This window comes from Netta rufina, assembly GCF_964035555.1.
Source record: "Netta rufina genome assembly, chromosome: 19".
Classification (NCBI taxonomy): Eukaryota; Metazoa; Chordata; class Aves; order Anseriformes; family Anatidae; genus Netta; species Netta rufina.
Window position 1 is genome coordinate 7,699,963 of NC_140143.1, and position 21,750 is coordinate 7,721,712.

General features: G+C 62.9%; 1 protein-coding gene across 1 annotated transcript in view; it reads left to right on the top strand.

Moving 5' to 3' along the window:
* SEPTIN9 (septin 9) overlaps positions 1 to 21,750 on the top strand; it is a 56,529-nt gene that overhangs the window by 23,164 nt on the left and 11,615 nt on the right. Inside the window, exons 3-6 of the mRNA XM_084298592.1 lie at positions 18,273 to 18,464; positions 19,636 to 19,764; positions 20,152 to 20,233; positions 21,085 to 21,222. Coding sequence (XP_084154718.1) covers positions 18,273 to 18,464; positions 19,636 to 19,764; positions 20,152 to 20,233; positions 21,085 to 21,222 — 541 coding nt within the window. The remainder of the gene's footprint in view (positions 1 to 18,272; positions 18,465 to 19,635; positions 19,765 to 20,151; positions 20,234 to 21,084; positions 21,223 to 21,750) is intronic.

Below are 21,750 nucleotides of genomic sequence, written 5' to 3' on the forward strand. Positions count from 1 at the left end.
TGTCCTTCTTGGGGCCGCTGAGGCATTTTGAGCCTTGCTGCTTTCTGCTGAGCAGCTGTGGCGAAGCCGTGGCTCTGCGGGAAGGGGGAATTTTGTGCGAATCGCCGGGCGGCTGATTTATTCCTCTTCTTTCTGGCTGACCTCCGGGGTCCCCTCCGAGCCCTTCCGTGGGCCAATTCGACCTGGTGTGGGACGTGCCCCCCTTCCCACGGCTCTGCGGGGACGGGAGAGCAGGGCTGTGGTGCTGAGGGAAGCGGCTGGGAAGGCTTTGGAAGGGCTCGGCCAAACGCTGCGCAGAGGTCAGCGCATTGCGCCCAGCTGCGGCTATCGGGGAGCCAAAGCTGCTCCCTACGGGGGCCTCGATCCAAAATGGAGGGGAACTGGGGATGCAGGGGGTGAGTTTCAGCAGGTTTTCATGCAGCCCTGAGATCCTGCTTTGTTCAGAGTTTGCTTAAAAAAATACCCTAAATGATAGGTTTGCACCTCAGCCTGTGCTTGGATGCCCCCAAACTCCGGATCCAGGGTCTGGTCTTGGATGCTTCTGCGATGCTTTGCCTTCAGCACCAAAATGGTCCAATTCTGCCTTGTGTCTGAGCAGGGGCTGGTGCCTCGAGTCTTATCAGTGCCGCGGGGCACAGCAGGGTTTGGGGCCCAGGAAGCGCTGAAGTCAGCAGCACTGGGGCAAGAAGCAAGCACGGCGCCCTGCAGAGCCGCAGAGCGAGGCACTGCTCTTATCTGCCTTCATCTGCAGCTTGCGGCGCCGCTTCCTGGGGACAGAGGCAGCTCTGAGAGGGTTTGGGGCTGCCATGGGGCCCGTCTGGTTGCGCTGGCAGGGGGGGCAATGGGGCTCGCTGCAGCTTGGGGCTGGGTTTGTGGGATGGGGCTGTGCGAGCTGGTGGGGAGCGCGGTGCCGAGCCCCTGGGGACTGCTGCGTGGAGCATCCCCAGCCCCGGTCCTGCAGCCTGCTGCAAGCTCTGGTCCTTGTAGGAAAGGGGGAGGAGGCCAGGGAGGGACCCTTGGTGTCTGAGAGGTTTGTGTCCAGGAGAGCTGCTCCGAATTTATCCTGTGGGAGGGCTTCTTCAGCAGCAGCTGCTAACTGGGGGGCCTCAGCTTGCCCAGAGACAGCATCCTCAGGCTTTTCTGCCTTCTGCCACGTGTGTGTGGATGCTGTGCTCTTGGTGCTGAGCGCTGCTCCCGTCCTGTGTGCGCGTAGTGCCGGGGTGATGCCGAGCCCCGGGCACTCGGTTCCCACTCAAATTATGGCTGTGGGCATGGTATATACTGAGATGGCCTGGGGGCTGTTAGAGCCATCAAAATTGGGATTAGGTGGCCAAGCACCTCTTTGGCTGTCAGTCCTAACCCCTCCGCATCCCCCAGCACAGCCCTGCCCCAGCTGGAGGAACAAATGCCCCAAACTCCACGGCGTGCTCCGTGACGGGGAGCCGGGTGAAGGGCGAGGAGGGGGCTGGGTGCTGCTCTGGGGGGGCTGCGAGCCCCACAGGGGTTAAACACCACCATCAGCCCTTCCCTCGGGGCTGGTCCTGGTGGTGGGGTGCCTGCTGTGAAGGATGGAGCCCGTGGCAGGCAGCCCTCCCGGTAGGGCTCAGCACCGCCGCCGTGGCAGCGCCGAGCTGCAGGCAGCAGGAGAGGGGCAGGGCAGGGCTTGGCTCCATCCTGAACCTCTTCCAAACTCCTCCTCGGGCGCAGGACGTCCCGTGGGATTTACGGGGCCCGTGAATGGGGGGCTTTCTTAGAGGAGGCTGAGCAGCCCCCAGAGGGCTCGCATGCAGAAGGAAGAGCGCGTTGCCAAATCGTAGGAGGAATTCCCACGTTCCCGTTCCTTCCCCTGGCTGCCAAGCCCTCCTCCTTTCCTCCAGAGCTGATGTATTTAGCTGGATTTAACCTTTGCTCAAAGAAGTGAATAACGGGGGTCTTTTACTTTTGGTTTCTGGGTGTAAATTTACGATTCAGAGACGGTTTTGTACGCACGGCACGATTCTGTTGGCAGAAAAGCCGGGGGAGAGCCCAGCCGGGAGCGAGCGCATCACTCGGGGCTCCTTTGTAACCGGGACTTTCCGGGGGCCTGCCGAGAGCTTTCTCTTCCTTCCTGCTCAAACAAACTCCGCCAGGGCAGGCTTTAGGTGTCAGGCAGACCTCGCCGTTTCAGCAGGGACGGAAGGGCAGCGCCGTGAGACTTGGACTCCTCGTGCCTGCGGTCAGCGCGGCACTGCCCGACTCGGCACGGCGGCGGTGAGTGATGGTGCTTTGGGGAGGAGGAATTGTTTCCTTGCTGGTTTTTAGAGCTGAATGCTACAAAGCTGGGTACGGGCTGCTCGGGGTGCCCAGGTTTGAGGTTTCCAGGAGGGGGAGAAGCAGGCGGGGCTGCTGTGCGGCAGGGAGGCACGGCTCCTGCTGGTGCCCTCTGCCCTGGGTGTTATTTGTTTGTCTCAGTGACAATGATGCTAGCAAGTGTCACCAGTCGTATAATCAGTAGTGCCCAGCTCTGCCGGTGTGTGGGCCAGGGCCTGGGTACCTCTGTAGGTTTGGTGCGATGTATGGGGAACCCTAAAGGTGGAACTGGCACTGTCCTCTGCTCCGGTGCGTGGGCAGATGCCCCGTCTCTCCGGCCAGGAGAAGCCCTGACGGAGCTCAGCTCTATCCCAGGACACTGTGTGGCCTGTAAAGAGCTGCGATGGCCATTTCCAACGCAGCAGGATTTGGCTCCTGCTTTTTTCCAAAGACCAGCCCCTCTGGAACTCATTAGCAGGACGCCCACGTCGGTGACCCCGAGGTGCTCCTGGCAGCAGCCAGCCGTGGGGGAGCTGCCGCTGGAGCGGGGTGCTTCGGGGGGCTGTGGGGGTGCTGTACACTCACTGCAGGATCCCTGAGGCAGCACAGGGTGTTTGGGGTCCCCCGTGCCCCTTCCCAGTGCCCCTTAGGTGCTGGGAGCAGGCTGGCCCCAGGCAAGTGATGCCCTCTTCCAGCCAGACCTCTGGGGAGCGGCTGGGGAGCCTCCGAGCTGTGGAGCTCACATGTGGTCACAGCCCAAGCTGTGGGATTTGGGAACTTCAGAGTGGGATTTGGAATAATTGCCAACAAAATACCAACTCATTGATGATGAAAAAGCACAGCCAGTGGCATCACAGCCAGCCTGGGATGCTGACCCGGGCAGTGACCCCACAGGGTGTTTTTCTCAGAGCCCTGTGCGCATCTGTGCAAATCTCTGCTCTCCCTTTAGCTCCTGCCCGCAGCACTCCCTGCAAGTTGCCCAAAAATTCCACCCTGGTGTAATTTAGGATACGCTCCAGCCTGCCCCGAGAACATCTGGTATCTGTGCGCTGGATGATATTAATCATAGCACAAACACAGCCAAGTGTTAAATGGCACAGCCCTCCCACCTCCCCCTTTAAGCGAAGGCTCTTTCAGTGCTCCAGCCATAAAATTAACCCAGCAGCCCGGGCGAGCGGCGATCTGGCAGGAACAACTGCTGTGTGGGATGGAGGGATGAGCAGCGCTCCGACGTGGGCCAAGAAACCATGTGCCGCTCCGGCTCTTGTAAATCCCTGCGGAGCTGGAAGCTATTTCCTGGTGTTGCGCACCTCCCCAAGCCACAAAGGTTGGTGCCCGGGTGGCAGACAGCGGGCGGACCCACAGCAGCCACTCCCCGGCTGCTGTGGGGCTCTGATTTGCCCCAAGTTACCCAGGAAATGTGTGGCTGAGTTTAAAACAGAGACAGAAAAAAAAAAAAATCACAGCCACGTCTCGAGTGCTGGTGCAGCCGGCACCTTAACCACGGAGCCGTGCCTGGCGAGGAGGCAGCCCCGGCCTCGCTGCACGGGGCGGGGGGAGCTCCTCTGTGCTGCCTTTGATGTTGGCAGGATTTACCCGCGCTGCCCTGGGAGAAACCCGAGTGCTTTTCATGTCTGGCTGCGAGGCAGGCAGCGAGCCAGGAGGGATTTGGTTCGCCAGCCCCGTGCGAGGGGAACTGGGCGAAAACTCCTCTGAAGTTTGGGAGATGCGGGGCGGGGAGCCGGGACGCAGCGGGCCCACGTGCTTGTAGGCGGGGGGCAGCAGGGACGGGCGCTGCAGCATCCTCAGCTCCGGCGAGCGTTGGCCTTCCCCTGCTCCCCGGCTGCGTAAGTCTCTGCCCGAGCAATCCCCGAACCCTGGGGAGCAAATCCCCGTGGCGAGGGCCGGGCTGGGGTCTCCGCGGCTCGGTGCAGGCGAGTTGGAGCCCGAGGGGCGCACGCGGGAAGGGAAAGGGCAGGAGGGGGGAGCAGAGCGGTGGCTGAGCACAGGGGAGGAAGCGAGGGAGAAATACCAGGGGCATGATGCAGGCGTCGGCACAGGGAAACGCTTTGTCAGGGCCTGCGGGACGGGGAGGATTTTCTGAGCACGTGGCTCTGCGCGCCGGGGTGGGCGCCGGGCTTGTGCCCATGGCTCAGGGGGAGGCAGGACCGGCCTCCTGAGGGGCTGGAGCACCCGGGGAGCAGGAAAACGGGGTCGCAGAGGCTGGTTCTGAGCAATGGGGGCTCCTTTCCCAGCCTCGCCTGCCTGGCACGTGCGTGCCCGTGTCGGCCCCGCCGTCTGCGTTGGCGCGGCTCCTGCGCTGCCACTGCTGGAAAACCCGGCCCTGCAGCGCCCCGGGGAGCCTGCACGCTGTGTAAGGGGGGCTGGCGGCCTCTGCGCTGGAGGCTGGTGGTGGAGAGGGGGTGATAAGGCTTGGGGGGGTAGGGAGGGGGGGTTAAAGGAAGCTGGAGGGGTCCTGGGACCCCAACTTGCTGCCTGTGGAGGGGACACAGTCGCTGACGGGACGGATTTCCCCATAGCAGAACTGCCGGTCCAGGGCTGTGCCCAGGGCTGTGCTCAGGCTGGGCAGGCTGCAGGCACCTCAGAGCCCCTCTGAGCCTGGGGAAACCCCCCAAAAATAAAATAAAAAATAAAGAAAAGGCAGGGGGAGGGGCAGGGCTAATTCCTTCCAGCTGGGGAAATGCTTGGGCTCCTGCCCCAGGGCTCTGGCCCCACAGGGGGGCCCTTCCTGTGTCGCCCTCCCCATCCCCCTTTGCTTTTCTCTGGAGCTGGCTCTTTCGGAACGGCCCCATCCAGCCTCTCCTGGGCTGCTTTTGGGGCTGGGGTGGGCAGCACAGGCCCTGATCCTGCTGCCAGCTCCCAGCGCCGTGCCACAGACCGGTGAGCGCTGCCTGCTCCACGGGGCGCACGGCCGCCTTGCTTGTGCATCAGGAGCGTGCATCAGTGGGAACCGTCACAGCTGGGGAGGGGAGGGCTTTTCTTCCTTCTTTTTTTTAGGATAATAATTTAACAACAGCTCCTTATTCTTCTCCTGCCACTCGGGACGGCTGCTTGCACAACGATCGTGGGAGAGCGGGAACTCGTGTGTTTCAGCGGCACAACGGGAACCCTCGGGATGTGCTGAGCGCGGTTTGTCCCGGGTTTGCTCGCGGGCAGAGCAGGGTGCAGGCAGCTCGGGGTGCAGGCAGAGCGGGGTGCCAGCCCAGCCAGCCGTGCAGCTGAAGCTTCATGGCCCGTGCCTGCAGGCAATGTTCTTTCTTTCCCTGCTGTCCCCGGGGCGTGCGTCCTCACCCGGCACCTTTACGTGCAGCGGGGGGCTCCTGCCTGGGAAGGGCTTGTTCTGGACAGCTTCAGTCCTCGCTTGCTAAATCCACCCCTTGTGCAACCAGACCAGAAGCATTCGGGGTGGGTCTGGCTGGACACGCTCAGGGCCGAGAGCTCTCCGGCTCCGTGAAGGCGCTGCCTGCCCCACTCGGGGCTGGGGAGCAGCTGGGCGCCAACAGGGCCATTGTTGGTGCCGTGCTGCAGCACACTGAGCTGTCTGTCTGTGGCTTTCATCGTTTAGGGCCAGGGGGCACTGACGGAGTGTCGTGGTGGCTGCCCTCGTGCACATCCCAGGTCCCTGCTCCTCTTTGGAGCCTGCTCTGTGCCGTGCACCGCGAGCTGGGCTCACGCTCGCCGCTTTTGGGGGTGGACTTGTGTGACCGCACGGATCAGAGGAGCTCAGGAGCATCTCACTGCAGCACCGGGCGCCTTTGGGGGCCACTGTCCCGTGTGGTAAGCGAGCTGCTTTATTTTCTGGCGTTCCCACTGCTGGGCTGTGCAGATGCTGCGTGGGGCGGAGAGGGAGCGGCGCTGCAGCCCCAGCTCGTGTGCCGCTGCCGGAGGGTCCGGGCTCCCCGGCACTAGGGCCGGGCGTTTGTTTGCCTGAATTCCCCCGCAGGGTGCGTGGGGCGATGAGAGATTTGCATGCGCAGGCAACGCTTGATGGAGTTTGTGGTTTTGAGCCCAGCGATGACTTGGGCACCGCCTTGTGAAAGCACGAGCTGCCTCCGTCGGGCTCGGCCTCCGCCGCGGGTACATGTGAACCCCTGCGGACTGCTTCCCCGTCCAGACGTGGCTGCAGGTGGTAGGGAACAGCACCATCACGCACCCAGGATGCGTGCCCGGCTCACAGCCCCATTTCAGGGCCCTTCAGGACGTCGGGGACCAAAAAAAAAAAAGAAACAAAACAAACGCGTGGAGCACGTGGAAGGCTGCGTAGCCAAGAGCTCGGGGAGCTGGGGCCCCTGTGCTGCTTTTGTGGTTACGCTGCATGACTTTGTGTGCTGAGAGCAGAATACCTGTGGGGTCACGGGGCTCGTGGGCAGCTCCAGGGGGATGTACCCAACCTCAGAGCCTTTAGAAGAGAGGTTCTGCTGGGGGAGCAGACATATCCTGCTGGGAGCAGACATACGGCAGGCGGTGTCTCGGGGTAACAGAAGCACGAGGGGCACAAATCCCGTGTGTCCCGTGGGTGTGGGGATGCTCCAGCTGCCCCCATAGCATGTGTGGGTGCTGTCCCCAGCTCACAGGCCGGGTGGTGGCCCCGGGGTCACAACCTCTCTCCCCAAATCTGCTGGAAATCCCCCTGTGGAGGAGCTGCTGTGGCTGGGGGGGGCTCTGGGCTGGCAGGGGGCTCTGTGTGCGGGGCACCCAGGTGGAGTTTGGGGGCAGCGCTGCCTCCAGCCTGGGGGAAATGGCAGAAAAATGATGCTGGGGTCTGGGGACGTGTCCCCCTTGTCCCCTAGCACTGCTCGGGGGCTGTCGCCTTCATCCAGCTCTCCCTCCTGGTGCAGAATGATTTCTGTCCAGCTTTCTGGTCTCCCCCCGGCGGGTTCCACTGGCCGTGGGTTCCCAGCCGGCTGCGCGGGGCTGTAAAAGCCACATTTTCTTTGGGAATCGGATTAGGGCCCCTTCTTCTGCGCTGGCGGATGGCAGGACATGAAGCCTCCCTTTGTCCTGCAGCATTGCTGGCCCAGCTGCAGCGCGTTAACCCCTTGTGACCGGGGGGGACACAGAGCTGCTGCTGAATGGCTCTGTGCTGGGCGCCGGGACCTTCCCCGAGTGGTGCTGCAGGAGGTGAGCAGGGGGCAGGGTGGACTCAGGGTCCTTCCCCAGCACCAGAAACCCTAAAACAGCCCTTATGGGGCCGGCAGCAGGAGTGAGGCGGGGCTGGTGCCCAGCCATGCGCTGGCACAGGCTGGGGCAGAGGCATCCTTGGGGCAGGGGAGCTGAGGGCTCGATCGCCGCCTGTAGCAGGGCTGTTAAAAACCCAAAGTGCCTGTATGGCTCCTGGGAAGCTCCCAGCTCCCCTGCCCAGGGTGCGAGGAGGTGGTTTGGGTTGGTTGGGTTGGATTTGGTTGGGTTGGGTTGGGTTTGTTTTGGTGCCCGCTGCTTGGCTCTGACCTGCCGTGGCCGAGCACGAGTGAAGGTGGCCGTGCCCGATGCTGGTTATCGGGGCAGCTCCCGGTAAGGGCAGGGCAGGGATTTCCCCGCTGGGATCCCAGATGAATCAAACCGACACCAGGAGCAGTTGGTAGGGCCCCCGACAGCCGCCCTTTAGGACTTTGAGGGATGCCCACTGCATTCTCCCGCGCCCCTCCGCTCCTTACACGCAGAGACGCGATCGCCCCGAGGCAAATGGCCGTGGCCGTGCTCTGCAGCACCCCGCAGCTGCACCCAATTATCCCGCTGACCCCGGCCCCACGCAGGGCTTGGGAGAGGCCTCGGGGCCGGCACAACCCCAAGGGCCACCGGCCACGGCACAGCTGGGACCGAGCGGGGCTGGCTGACATCCCCGGGGGCTGCGGGCAGGGAGCAACGCGCCTCTCATGCTCCTGTGTCTCCATCCCACCCGTCGCTCCGGCCACAAGGGCGAGGTGCGTTTCCTTCCCTCTGGGCTGTGCCGTCTGTCCCAGGTCCCTCTCAGACACAGCCATCAATGCACAAAGACAGATCAGCCCCCAACGAGCAAAATCTGTGCCCAAATCTGCGACGTTGGGGGAGCAGATCCCAGGTGCCCTCTGCCTCTGTCTGAACTGTCATACCGGTGGCAATATTACCCCTGCAAGCGGGAGGATGTTGAGATAAACTTTTTTTTTCCTGCTTTTTTTTTTTTTTTCCAAACGTGTGTGACCCTGGAGCAGCTTCCAGCAGAGTCCCTTCCCTGCTGGAAAACGCCGGGTTGCTCAAGCATGGCGAGGAGCTGTGGGAGGGCAGGGTGCTGAGGTGCGGCCTCCCCGCGCGGCGCTGACTCGTGCCAAGGACGCGGTGCCAGCTGCACGCGTGCGAAATAATTCCTGCCTGCCCTCCTCCTGCCTTCCTGGGGCCAGAGGAGCCGCTTGCTCCCGGTGTCCCTCGGGGGGGGACATGGAAGGACGAGGGGGTGTTGGTGGGAGGGAGGAGACACCGGGGCCGCGCCGGGCTCTGCACCATGGGGCCCTTGGGGTGTGCAGAGGGCACCGAGGGCTTATCAGCCCCAGTGCTTCCTGTCTGCAGCAGGGCTGCTGGGGAGTGCTGCTTTGCTTTAGGTGCTGCTGGCAATGAGGAACGTTCTGCTCTTGCTGGCAGGGACGATTTCTTTTGGTGTTCAATTTTGGGATCTCTGATCCACGAGGCCGTGTCCTTTTCCACGGTCCTGCTGCTTCGACTGCATCTGCTGGTGCTCCCCACAGGTCTCTGGCAGTGCTTTTCCTTCTGCTATCGATCCGGGGTTATGATAAATACAGCTGGGAAGGTAAATGCATCAATACACTGCCAGGGTGGCTGAACGCCTGGCGCATCCACCGGAGTCAGCGGGGCCGTGCAGGTGGTCAGCACGGCTGCACCATTAGGAAATAAAAAATGTTTGCGAAGCCCGAACGCTGCACTTCGTGCCAGGGCTCGGCGGGGCGCAGCGTGGTGAATATCGCCGATATTGCATCGTGCACCCAGGGAAAGCCGTCCCTGCTCCCTGTGCTGCAGGGATTTGGTGCAGGTCCCCCTCGCAGGCCGGTGAGTCCTGGTAAAGCTGCCTTCATCTGCAGGTTCGGGGTCTTCCCCAGCGCCGGGCAGCGGTGGAGCCGGGCGGCTGTGCCCAGGGCTGGCCCCGCTGCCGGGCAGCTCTCTGGTGCAAGATAAAGGACAATGGCTGGGATCTCCCCCAGAACTCGTTGCAGCCAGTTCAAATCCCTTGGTGCTTACAACACCAGCAGGGCCTCGCCAGAATTGCTCCTAACCCTGTGCTTCTATTTGATTTTATTTAAGAGGAGAACAATGACTTTGTGGTTAGGAGCTCTGAGCCGGGGGTTTGGATGCGGCTGTAAGTTGTGTGTGACCTTGGGCAAGTCGCTTAATGCTTCTCCTCCTCACTTTAAGGCAGGGATGAGGCTGCCTCCCTCCCCCCTGCTCGCTCCCAGCTCCGAGCCAGGAATGGGCACGGGCAGAAGCAGCGCAGCAGGGCTCCTGCTTTGGGAACAGAGAGATGCCCCGGGGAAAACAAATCCCGGAGGCTGCTGCCATCCCTGCGTGGGTTCCTCCTCCATGCAGACAGCCCCCAAACCGCCGGGAGGAAAGGCACGCATACGAAAGCCCCATGGTTTTATTTCTCCGAGCCCAAGGATGCCGCAGCGCTGACCTTCGCTGCTGCTCGCTCCCCCCCCACCTCTGGCTCTCCTCGGGAGGAGGAGGCGCGCGGAGGCAAAGCGCTGAGTCGAAACAAAACATTTTGCACGAGTTGACTTGGAGAGCAGCCTGTGCGCCGCGGCAGCTCGCCTCCTGCCCCAAAATGTCTTTGCAGAGCTGCGGCGACCGCGGGGAGGACCCAGGCGGTAGGTTGGGTCTGGGTGCTTCCACCTGCGTGGAGCTGCAGACGTGCCGCTGCGTGGCGGCGAGCCGGCGGTGTGGGCAGGAGCAGAGGGTCCCAGCTGCAAAGCGGGGTGCAGCCGGGCTCTCGCTCCCCTGGTTCCCCTGGGAAGCTCCCGATGGAGCCGGGCAGCGCCGCTCCCCAGCTCCACGTCCCGCTCCTGCCTCGTGCCGAGCTCTCGCAAGGCTGGAGCGTCCCGCAAGCAGCCCCCGCTGCTGCTTGGGCAAGCCCGCTCTGGCATCGAGCGCTGGATTTTCCCGGAGATTAGGGAGATTAAAGCACTAATGCCCATTGATAGGGGTTAAGGCTTTTTTTTTTTTAAGTCATAAAACGCGGCGTAATCTAGCAGAAAGCTGCGCACAGCTGCAGCGTAAGCAGACCGAGGCTGGATTTCCTGCCTCGGCGCTGGGGTGGAGGTTTCTCAGAAACTGCAATTTGTGGCACTTGCTGAAGTGGGGGAGCGCCAGGCTCGCCCACGGGCTGCAGCCGGCGTTTTCGGGGCAGGCTCGGCCACGGCGGCGGCTGGAAGTGGTCGGGAAGGGGAGACGGGGGGCGGCACTGCTGCTGGCGGCGGGGTGCTCACCGGGGGGGCCCTGCTCCACCGGCTGCTGAGCGTGGGGAGCTCCTGGGTGCCCTGCTCCTGCTCCTGGGTGCCCTGCTCCTGGGTGCCCTGCTCCTGCTTCTCCTCGTCCTGCTTCTTCTCCTGCTCCTGGTCCCGTGCAGTTTTGCAGGGAGCTGCAGGGCCAAGGACGTGCCTGGTGCCTGCAGGCAGTACATGTCCCCCCCAGAGGCTGTGCGTGTGAAAGGGAGCCTTTTGGGGTCTGGAGGGCCACAGATGTGATCCTTCTTCACCCTTCCATCATCCTCAGGCCCTCTCCTGGTAATGGGACCTCCGAGAACTGTAGGGTCTGGGGTAGGGGATTAGGGAAGGGGTCCGGCTCCGTGCACCTCGCAGCCTCCCCCCTCCAGCCGCCCCCTTCCCTCTCCCCACAACCAGAGGAGGAGGAGAAGCCCCGGTGGTGCGGGTGTAGGGCAGGGGGGACATGTGGGGCCCCATAACGTCTGTATTCAGCTCCAGGGGCTGGATTTTAGGAAGCAGCCAGCTTGTGGGGTGGGCAGCGCCCAGGGCAGGGCACCTCGCGTCCTTGTCCCCGCAGTGTCCCTGCATCAACCCCTTTGTCCCGGGCTGCAGCGGCCGGGATGGAGGGGGGGGAATTGGGGAGGGGGGGGGAAGGGAGCGGAACAGAGCTGGGGGAGGGGAAGGGGGGTGGGGGAGGGAAGGGGATGGAGGGAGAGGAAGGGTGGTGGGGGAAGAGGAGGGTGATGGGGTGAGAGGAGGGGGAGGAGGAAGGGTGATGGAGGGGGAGGAGGAGGAGGAGGGGTGATGGGGGAGGAGGAGGCAGCAGGAGGGCAGGGGGAGGAGGAGGAGGAGGAGGAGGCAGGGCAGCAGCAGGAGGCGGGGAGCTGCCGGAGCCGCCGCCACCGCGGGTGAGTCGCCGGTGCCCGGGGCAGGAGGAGAGGGCGGGGGGGGTTGGGGGGATTTTTTTTGGGGGGGGCGCATTTGGGGTGCCATGCTCTGGGGCACCCCAAAGGGGCTCGCTGCTGCCGGCGGGGGTGCAAACTCCCCGAGTTCGCCTGGAAGGGAAGGGGGGCACCCCGGCTTGGGCTGGGTGCTCTCCACTCTTACCCCCCCCTGCTGACCCCCCCCCCCGGACCTTCCTTGCGGGCTGTGGGCTCCCCAAGGGGGGACTGCTGTTCCCCCGGCCCCCCGGGGGGATGCTGGGACTGTTTGGGGCTGGGGGGGCGGGGATGGGGGCTTGGAGCAAGGGGGCGAGATGCTGGGGAGCCTGCATCTGGGGAGCCCCCCCCCCGGCCTGAGCCTGGCCCTGCAGCGTGGTGTTCCGGGGCACCCGGACACAATTGGCCTTTGTGAACAGGAGAAGGAAAAAGGCAAGGAAAAAAAATAAAAAAAAAGAAGCAGCCCTGGGCGTACATTGCTCCTGCACAACTCGGTCCCGGGGTGCCCCCTCCTCGCCTGGGGCTGCAGCTGGGGGGGGGGGCGCAGGCAGGGAGCCCCAGCCCCGGGTGCGTGCAGTGGGAGCATCCCGCAGCGCTTCAGCAGCTTTGTGTTCCCCTTGCACAAAAGCACAAAGCTCTGCAGATGAGCAGCAGCGGGGGCAGAGGTGCTTTCTGCCCCCCCTCCCTCCCCCGGGGCCTCGCTGTCCCTCCCGTGCCGAGCATCCTCACCCAGCGGGGGGCTGGCACCGCGTCCCCTCCTGCAGCGGGGCAGAAAGCGGGGCAGAAATTATACCGGGCTTCACGGGCTTGGGTGTTTCACTGCGTGGGGTTGCACGGTGTGGGTACAGGAGTACAGGAGAGCCCCCAGCAAGAGGGGGGGGCTCTCTGATGGAGCAGGGCATTTGTTTGGGCTGGGTGCCCGGAGACCCCCACGTGCGTGCGCAGCGCTCGGTGCTCAGCCGGTGTGGCGAGCCTGGCGGTCGGCTCTGACCTCCTCTTCTCTTTCAAGTTTCTCCCAGCAAACGGAAAAGGCCGACAGCAACAACAACTCCTCCTTGCAGGTCTCGGTGAGCGGTTTCCTGTCTGTCAGCCCAGCGTTGGCCTCACGTGGTCGCAGAAACGAGGCCGTGCGGCCGCTGTCTGCGGCGGGAGGGAGGGCGAGCACGTGGCCGGCGCTGGCACCGCGCGGTGGGTCCCGGCACCAGCGCTCTGCTTCCCAGCCCTGCAGCCCCTGCGGCAGCCGGAGGGTTAATCCTGAAAGGGAAGCGGCGCTGCGGGGTCCCAGTCTGGTGTAAAATGGGGAAAAAGTGGGGCTGGGCTGTGGGGGGCTGCTTTCGGAGCCCAAAAGGGGGAAGCGCACCCATGGGGACGGCTGCGCCTCTGTGCACGCACATGGCGTGTGCCCAGGGCTCGGCACCACGTCCCCCTGGGGGTGCTTGTCCCAAAGCAGGAATCACTGCTTGCTTTGCTTTGCTTTGCTTTGCTTTGTTTTGTTTTGTTTTATTTTTTTCCCCAGAGTTCGCTATGAAAATGTATTTCCCCCTCACGTGAGTCAGAAGGCTTTGCACCCAGAGCTGCTCCAGAGCATCCCGTGCAGCCGTGTTTTGTAGGGCAGTGTTAATGCTGCGGGGGGGGTTCTGCCTCCTGAATTCATCTGCTTCGGATGAATTCACACTGCGGGCTGACCGCCCCCCCTGCCCCAATGGGGAGAGCAGGACCTGGCTGTGCCTCTGTTTCCACCCAGGCTGCCCCACGAGGGTGTAAAGGGAAGGGGTTTGCTCTTATCTTGCAGGCCACCTGGCCGCCGCTCCGCCGGCTCTCGGGAGGATTTGGTCTGGTGAGGTGTAGCTGAGCGTCCCCTGCTATTTCTGGGTCACGGCTGTTGTCAGCCCGCTGGAAATGCAAGCCGAGGAGGAAGCGTAACCAGTGGGTAGATGGGCCCGGGCTGGCGGCCAGCCCAAAACCGTAGCCTGGTGCCCAGGGACGGGAGCAGACGGCTCCAGCTCGGGGCCTGGCTGTGCCAGCTGGGCTCGGCTGACTGCACGCACACAACAGCAACGTCCCTTAGGTACCCTCGGCTGCTGCTGCCTGGCTTCGGGACACCAGGCTGGGCCCTCTGCCAGGACACTGACATTTCGGGGGGCTGCCTCGTGCTCCTGCACCCCCGTATCGGGGCCAGCACGGGTGGGCTGCAGTTGGGGCTGGGGGACCCCGCAATGGCTCCGAGGGTGAGCTGCGGGCAGCTCCTGGGCCACGCAGGGTTTGCATCCAGCCCTGGCTCTGCTGCCTGCCTCCTGCCGTCCTCTCGGAGGGGAGAGCTGTGGCTTTGCAACCTGCTGCGTGGGCTGGATCCGTTTCTGCAGCTCGTGCTGGGGAAGCAGAGGGGGGACCCGCAGAGGGGCTGCCCACAAGGGCTCAGCCTTCCCCTCCATCCTCATCATCATCACTTGGGGCATGGCCGAGCAGCTGTGCTCAGCTCGAGAGAGCTTGGTGCTGATTTGGAAGATCAGGGGAAAGTTGTGCCCTTCTCCGGGGCTCCTGGAGAACAGCCCTTCCCCGATGCTCAAACGGTGCCAAAGCCTTCAGAGCCGACAGCTTGCGAGTTTGGCGTGCAAGGTAGAAAAGCCCTGGAAGCGGCGTGCTCTGCAGCCCTGCCAGTCTGCTCTGAGCTAGCTGGGAGCTATAAATTCACTCTTTGCTTCTAAAAATGTCTCCGTTACACCCAACAGTCATAATTTTGGAGGGTTGTTTCTCCCAATCACTGGAAGGTTAGTTGGTCTGCGCTGCTCTCTTGAAAACATCTGTGGATGCTCAGCTGCCTGGGAAGCTGTTATGTTTTCCTGCCCTCAGCTGACTGATACACGCTGTTGTTCCCTGCTAGGAATCTGCTCTCCGTGATAGCACAAACCCGTCCAGCAGACCTGGAAGCCTGATGTGTTCCCAGTCTAGCACTGAGGCGAGTTATCCCCACCCCAGAAAGCTCTGTGCAGCATCCTCGTCTTCTGCGGGCTGGTCGTGGGGCTGCCCGAGACGTTCCTGCTTCAGCCTCTGCGAAGGTTGTCCAGCTTTGTGTGCCCGCAATGCAAGTTCTGGTCTCCCACTGGCCCCTCTCCCAAATTTTCCGTGAGGATTCCACGAGGTGGGCTGTTTTGGGGGAGCAGGGAGCCCACCCTGGTGTTTGCAACCCTGCCTGCAGCCTGTTGTCGGTGCAGCGGTTCCCCAAAGTCTTTTTATGAAACCCACCCCACGGGGACCCTCTCGCTGTGTCCCCTTGGGGCTCCCCGCTCTGGGGGTGCCTTTTGGCGGCTGTTGGCCTTGGCTCCCATCTCACGTGTATTAATTACAGTGCAACAGCCCCGAGCCCTTGGCAAAACAAACTGGGGAGCAGCTGGCCGAAGTCACCCCGCAGCCCATGCCGCAGCCGCGCGTTTCCTTGTGCTCGGTGCTGCCCTGCGGTCTCCAGTGCCTGCGTGGAGGGCTTTCCCTGGCTGAGGACACCTGGGAACGGCTGTGCACAAGTTGCTGCACAGCTCCTGTTTGTCCAGGGACACGTGCAGGGGAGCTGGAGGGAGCGCAGGGCTCCCAGTCCCATGGGCGACCCGAGCAGCCCCCGCGCTTCCCGGCTGCCCCCGCGGGGGAGGCCCGGAGCAGCGGGGTCCTGGTGGCACGGAAAGGCAGCGCTGTTTGAGGCCTGATCCTGCTGCTGCCAGGGCTCAGCACCAAGCAGGCCGTTTCTCACAGCGCTGTGTGTGTTAATCCATCCCTTCCCACTGCGCTGTGGCCAGGCGGGCGGTGCTGGCACACCGAGTGCCGCCGTTTTGGCGCCGTCCCCGTGGAGAACACGAGGGTTGGATCCAGCTCTCTGGGGCAGCCACTGCTCCTGTTCCAACTTCATTCCGGGGTCTTTCTACTTCAGACGAGTGGGCAGCCACCACTTCTGCTCCAGTTTCATTCCGGGATCTTCTTACTTCAGCCAAACGCCTTCCGAGAGCGCTCCCTGGCACCCATCAGCGCAGCCCCCTGTGCCTGTGCCGTGTGCCGCAGAGGTCCCGTGGCTCGGCCGCATCCTGCCTCTAAAGCTGGCACAAATCTCTTGCAGCCGAGCGGGATGCTCGGGTCCGTGCTTGCTAGCAGAGGCTCGGCTCCTTCCTGGCTGCTGCCTCGATGGGAAGCTCAAAGGGAAGAGCGAATGTGTGGGTTGCAACATTTCCTTGGGGAGCCTGCCGGGCAGTTGGTGTCTGTGCATCCCTGTTGGCCCGCAGATCCCTCCTCGTTGTGACATATTTATTTATTATTTCCCCAAGCCGCGGCCAGATGCTGGGACTCTTTGTCCTTTAACTCCCTTCTTCCTGCGGGCCAGCTGCAGCAGCGGGGGCCGTGCTGCTGGCCGTGCCGCGCGGGTGCACCTTGGGGGCCGTGCGCCTGCGCGCTCCGCGGCCACAAACCGTGGTGCGTGGGAACCCCTCGCCTCCCGTGGCTTTTGGCCCCACCGCCAGAGGCTGATTTCCCACTCCATTTGTTTAATTTTCCTCACCTGTAGCCGTTGCCCTGTCCTACAGGGCCAGCGTGCTTCGGGCTCTCACACGTGGGTGCCCTACCTGCAGCCCTCCCGCTGCTGGCAGCAGCTGAAGCGTTTCATAACCTTGTGCTTCTGGTGGCAGCACACTTCCCACGTGATTTATCATTTTTCTAGCGGTATGTTGGTGTTTTTTTCCACTTCTGGCCTTGCCACTTTGAAGCAGCGCTAACCCAGGGCCTGTGGAAGGGCCTCTGGCGTGCCAGGCCTGTGATCTGTTCAGGGAGCAGCCGGCAGCGTGCTGCCAGCTGTGCTACAGCCCAAATCTGTGTGTGTGCGCCTGGTGCAGAGCCGGGAGGAGCAGATTGCTGCTGCGTGGGCCAGACCTGCGTGTTTGCTCCCCAGCGGCCCCGTGAGTAACGCTGCTCTGCACAGCCCGGGGCTGGGGGGTGGAAAAAAGCACTCAGAGCCACCCGTATCGGTCTGGGTGATCAGTTCTGGTTTGGTTTGTTTTTTTCCTGCTTGACTCAAAGCGCGCTGTGCTCGCAGGATGTGAGGGCTTCTGCCTCGCAGCTGGCTCTGGGCTGGTGCTGGGCCCCGGGCTGTGCCGGTCACCGGAGGGGGAAGGGACGGGGGGAGTTGTGCCAGGAGGGAGCCCCTCGGCACCGCCTGCACCCTGCGCTCAGATCCCTTGGGAGGCAGGGAGAGGAGGGCACGCAGCGCCTCATCTGAGGCCAACAAGCTGGGAGAAGAGCTGAAGTCCGTAGTGGTGCTTTAGGATACAAGAACAGAGAGCTTGGCAAAAAGCTACAAGGAAATGAAAGGCTTTGGCTGGCCATGCAGGGAGCTGGGCATCGAGCAGCAGCAGCCCGGGCTAGGGGAGGTTCTCGCTGTGTCTCCTGACCCCTCGGCTGCTTCCCTCTCCACGCCTGCGTTCCAGGAGCATCCTCACCGTGGCTCACGGCTCCACCAGGAGCCTGCAAATGTCGGGGCCAAGCTTGTGCACGCTCCGTGCTTGGGCTGCGAGCAGAGTGCGTCGCCTTGTGACCCCCACGGCCGCCTGCCTGCCTGCCAGTGGTGGTCCTGCCCGCGGGAGAGGATGGTGCCACCACCTTTTCTGGCGAGGAGATGAAAGGAGGCAGCAGATCGGTGCACGTTTTTCTCTCTCATCCTCCAGAGACCTCTGCCTCCTTTATAGCCGGAGCCCCAAAGCACGTTGGTGAGCTGCATGCCCCGTAGCCACCCTGCGGGTGGGACAAGCGCCCCGTTTCTCCAGGAAGCTGAAGGCTTTTTGCTTTCCCCCTGACGGGTGGCGGCAGAACTGGGGCAGCATCGTGACGGCTCCATTACTGCGTGGGCGCTTTCTGCTGCAGCCCATTTTGGGGCAGATGTGTTAGTTTTTGGTTCTCGGCGGTGTGCGCTGGGGTAGGGCGGTGAGGGGCGAGCTGGGGCCTGCGGGCACCGTGTCAGAGGCAGCTCAGAGTGGGCATGGGACTTGGAGACCTTCATTGTGTGACAGAGAGCCAGCCGGCTCCCCAAAACGTGCCCGTGAGGCATTTATGCCGGCAGCCAGTGTACTGCTGTAATTACAGCCGTAGGATGATGTAGGAATGCAAGTTTTTAATGGCAGTGTCCTGGCACAGGGCTGTTCTGCTGAAAGCCCTCGTCACCCTCATGGCATGAACTCCAGGCTCGTGCTGAGGGCTTCCCTGCTGCCGGGAGCGGGGCACCCCGGGGTGCTCCCCCTGCACACCCGGCTGCAGGACCGCGTCCTTTTGCTGTGCTCCAGTAGTCTCGGTAATGGGGGCAGGGATCAAGGTGCACGTGTTAAGAAGTGAAATCCCAGATTCGAGGTAATTACAGGCGAAGGACGATGCTGGGTGCCTGCTCCCAGCCTCCAGATGCCCCAAATCCCCGCTTGGTGCGGAGATGCCGCGTGCGCCTCGTTCCTTCTTGGCACAGGGCAGGCATCTCCTCCTGGAGGAGCACCGCGGTGTGCTCGGCCCTTTTCCACCCCTGACCGTTCTCTCTCTGCCTCCCCAGGTCCCGAGGCCGTTCCCAGCCACGCACCCGGCATGACGGACGCCCCGCGGGATGCCGGCCCCAAGCAGGCGGCGCCGGCGCGGCCGGAGAAACCGGCGGCAGACTTCGGCTACGTGGGGATAGATGCCATCCTGGAGCAGATGAGACGGAAAGCCATGAAGCAGGGCTTCGAGTTCAACATCATGGTCGTGGGTGAGCGCTCCCCCCGGGCCAGCTGCCGGCCGCGTGCTCGGCGAGCTGTTTGTTTGCTGCTGGGACAGGGTTTGTCCTCTCCGTGCCCTCCCCGGGCGCAGCAGTTCAGCTCCGTGGCGGTGGCTCTGCTGCAGGAGCCAGCAAATCCTGCTTGCAGAGGGCTGGGACGCGGCCTGGAGCTGGCTGTGGTCCCGTGCACCTTCCTGCAGTGCGTCCCCTGTAGGCACATCCCCAAGGAGAGAGGGCTGGGAGGGCAGCAGGGCAGGGGAAGGACGGGCTCGGGAAGCCAGGGAGGAAACGCTGCGGGTGTTTGGCGGTGCAGATCCAGAAGAGGTTTGGGTGGCTGGGCTTGTTCGGCTCACAGCTGGGTGCTGGTGGCTCTTCTGGGGGTGTGAAACTTGATAAAAGAGTTTGGGGGGCTCCTGGGAGAGGGGGAAGGCTGTGGCCGTGGTGTGATGGGGGCCTTCCCATCATTTCCTCCTGCGAGGAGCTGTGTGGGGCTGCAGCCTCGGGTAGGGATGCTCATGTGCTGGGAAACTCCTCCAGGAGCCCTGGGGAGCATCCTGGGGATGCAGGAGGGCCTGACCCAAGGAGTTTATTAATTCTCTGAAGCCTGCAGCTGCCCTGTAGCTTCCCAGCGGGCTCTTTTGATGCCAAGCATTTCCTCTTTTTGTTTTTTTTTTTTCCTACAGAAATGGGTCTGGGAGAGGAGGGCGTCCTGGGATGTGGGCTGGGAGGTCACTGTGAACCCGTTCACTGCAGGACCAGTTTGTGCAGGCTCCCGTGACATTTTTAATGTAAAAAATGCTCTTTGCAGCCAGTTGAGCAGCACTCCCAGGGCAGAGGGATCACAGCACTGATCCCGAGAGCCTGCACACGAGATCCCGAGGGCTGAGCCCCCGCTCCCCTGCCAGAAGAGGCACCCACCCACCTGTCTGCTGCTCCAGGAATGTCCTGGGCGATAGCTCCAGGCTTCCCCGTGCTCCCTCCCTGCTGAGCAGAGGCTCCTTGTTGGGAGAAACGATCCCAAGAGCCTGCAAAACCTCGTTCTTCCCCTGGCAGGCTCCGGGCGGGCTGTTTGCAGCCTGGGGAATTGGGTGGCAGCATGAACAAGGCGAGTTTGTTCATGAAAGGGACGGTGCTGACTGTGCCTTGTCCTGCTGCTTTCCAGGTCAGAGCGGCCTGGGGAAATCCACGTTAATCAACACCCTCTTCAAGTCCAAAATCAGCCGGAAATCTGTGCAGCCAACTGCTGAGGAGCGGATCCCCAAGACCATTGAAATCAAATCCATCACTCACGGTGAGACCCCGCAGAGCCCGGCTGGCACTTTGGCTTTCGGTCCTGCTCTGCCTCGTGGCCCGGCAGGCCTGGGGGGGTTGGGGGCCCCCCAAACCTCTGCTCCCATCTGCACGAGGGGGCTTTGGCCATCCAGAGGTGCTCACAGGGCTGGGAAGACGTCTCTCTTCTTTTTACCATCCAGCACTGACCTAATGATGATGGAAGGGAACAAGGGGGATTGGTGGTGGGGGGCTGAGTTTCAGGGCAGAGGTGGTGCTGAGCTCCTTGGAGGGCTGATTTGTGCCTGTGAGAAGCTGTAAAGGCGCTTTTCTTCCCTGGGGGGGGCTGGTCCGGACCGCCAGGTGTTTTCGGGAGCTGCCTCACACAGCTGCTTCCTTCTCATTGCAGAGATCGAAGAGAAGGGGGTTCGCATGAAGCTGACCGTCATCGACACCCCGGGCTTTGGGGACCACATCAACAACGAGAACTGGTGAGCTGCCTGGGCAGCCGTGCCTGTAGGGGCTGGGGGGAAAGCGTCTGATCCCTGGGACACCCTGCCCCAGAGCTGGTCCTGGGGGCCGGGCTGTGTCCCTGTGCTGTCCCTGTGCTGTCCCTGTGCTGTCCCTGCAGAGCAGCAGGGCTGGTGCGGGTGGCAGCGCGGTGCCGCGTTCCCTGGCCCTGCTGTGGACCCACAAACATCGTGCTGTCCGTGCCGTGAGATGCCCTTTGTTCGGGGCCGGGAGCAGCTGTGTGCCAGCAGGGCTCGTCCCTGGGCCTCGCTCATGTGGCCCCGAGGCTGGGCCCTGCCACATGGCCCCGGGACAGTGGCTCTCTGTGCTGGGTGGCTGCAGGATGTGCCGAACACGAGCCCCTGTGTGTGTGCACACATCTCCGGGGCAGGGAGGAACGGGGGGTTTTTGGACCCTGGCTGCATTCAGCTTCCCTCTCCTGTCCCATATTCGCTCCCCATGTAGCTGGCATTTCCAGGACGCCCTGGAAGCCGCCTTGTCCTGCTCTGGGCACTGGGGGCTGTCCAAAAACGCCCCCGAGGACCTGCTCTGCTGCAGTGCTGCCCCAAAGCACAAACCAGGAGGCCCCACAGTGGGGTGCGGGGATGGGATTGGGAAGATGGGGACGTGGCCGTGCCTGCTAGGGCTTCCTGGGCCCTTTTGGTGTTGGAAAGGACCGGACAACTTCAGGAGCTCCTACCCATACCGAGCTGGGGTGGATGCTCCTGCTCCTGGGCTACGAGGCATCCCCTGCTCAGAGGCCGGGGGGGGAGGCTGAGGGTGGTCCCGGTCCCTCCCCCGAACCCAACCTCGTGTCTGTGGCTCTCTGCAGCTGGCAGCCCATCATGAAGTTCATCAACGACCAGTACGAGAAATACCTGCAGGAGGAGATCAACATCAACCGCAAGAAGCGGATCCCCGACACGCGGGTGCACTGCTGTATATACTTCATCCCCGCCACCGGCCACTCGTACGTACCCACCGCCCGCCCTCAGCCCCTCGGCCTTTCCCTTTCTGCCTCCAGTCTCGCAGCTCAGCTGCTCGGGGACGTCCTTCGGGTCCCTCGGGATCTCTGAGGGGACTCGGAGGAGCTCGGGGCCCTTCACGAGCGTCTGGCTGCAGGCAGTCGGGGCAGGTCAGGTAGGGCTCCTGTGCGAGGCTGCTGCAGCCCCTCAGGCAGCCCGCACGAAGCTGTTTTTCCTAAGGCTGTAGCATCTGCACTCCTTACGACACCACAGAGCTGCTTTAGCCAAGAAAAATGTGGTGTTTCCTCTTCTCCCCAAGGGCCCTTACGGCCTCTCAGGGCTTCAGTTGATCGCTTTGCCCTGGCCACCTTGCCTGCCCAGCCGATGGGCATCAGTCAGTCAGCGAGCTCTCAGATTTGCTGGGGCTGCCTCTGCAAACAGGAGAATTTTATTTATTTTTTTTCCCCAGCTCCCCTGCCTGTGTAAGGGGCGAAGTGCTGCCATACGGAGGGAGCAAACACCCTAACCCTTTT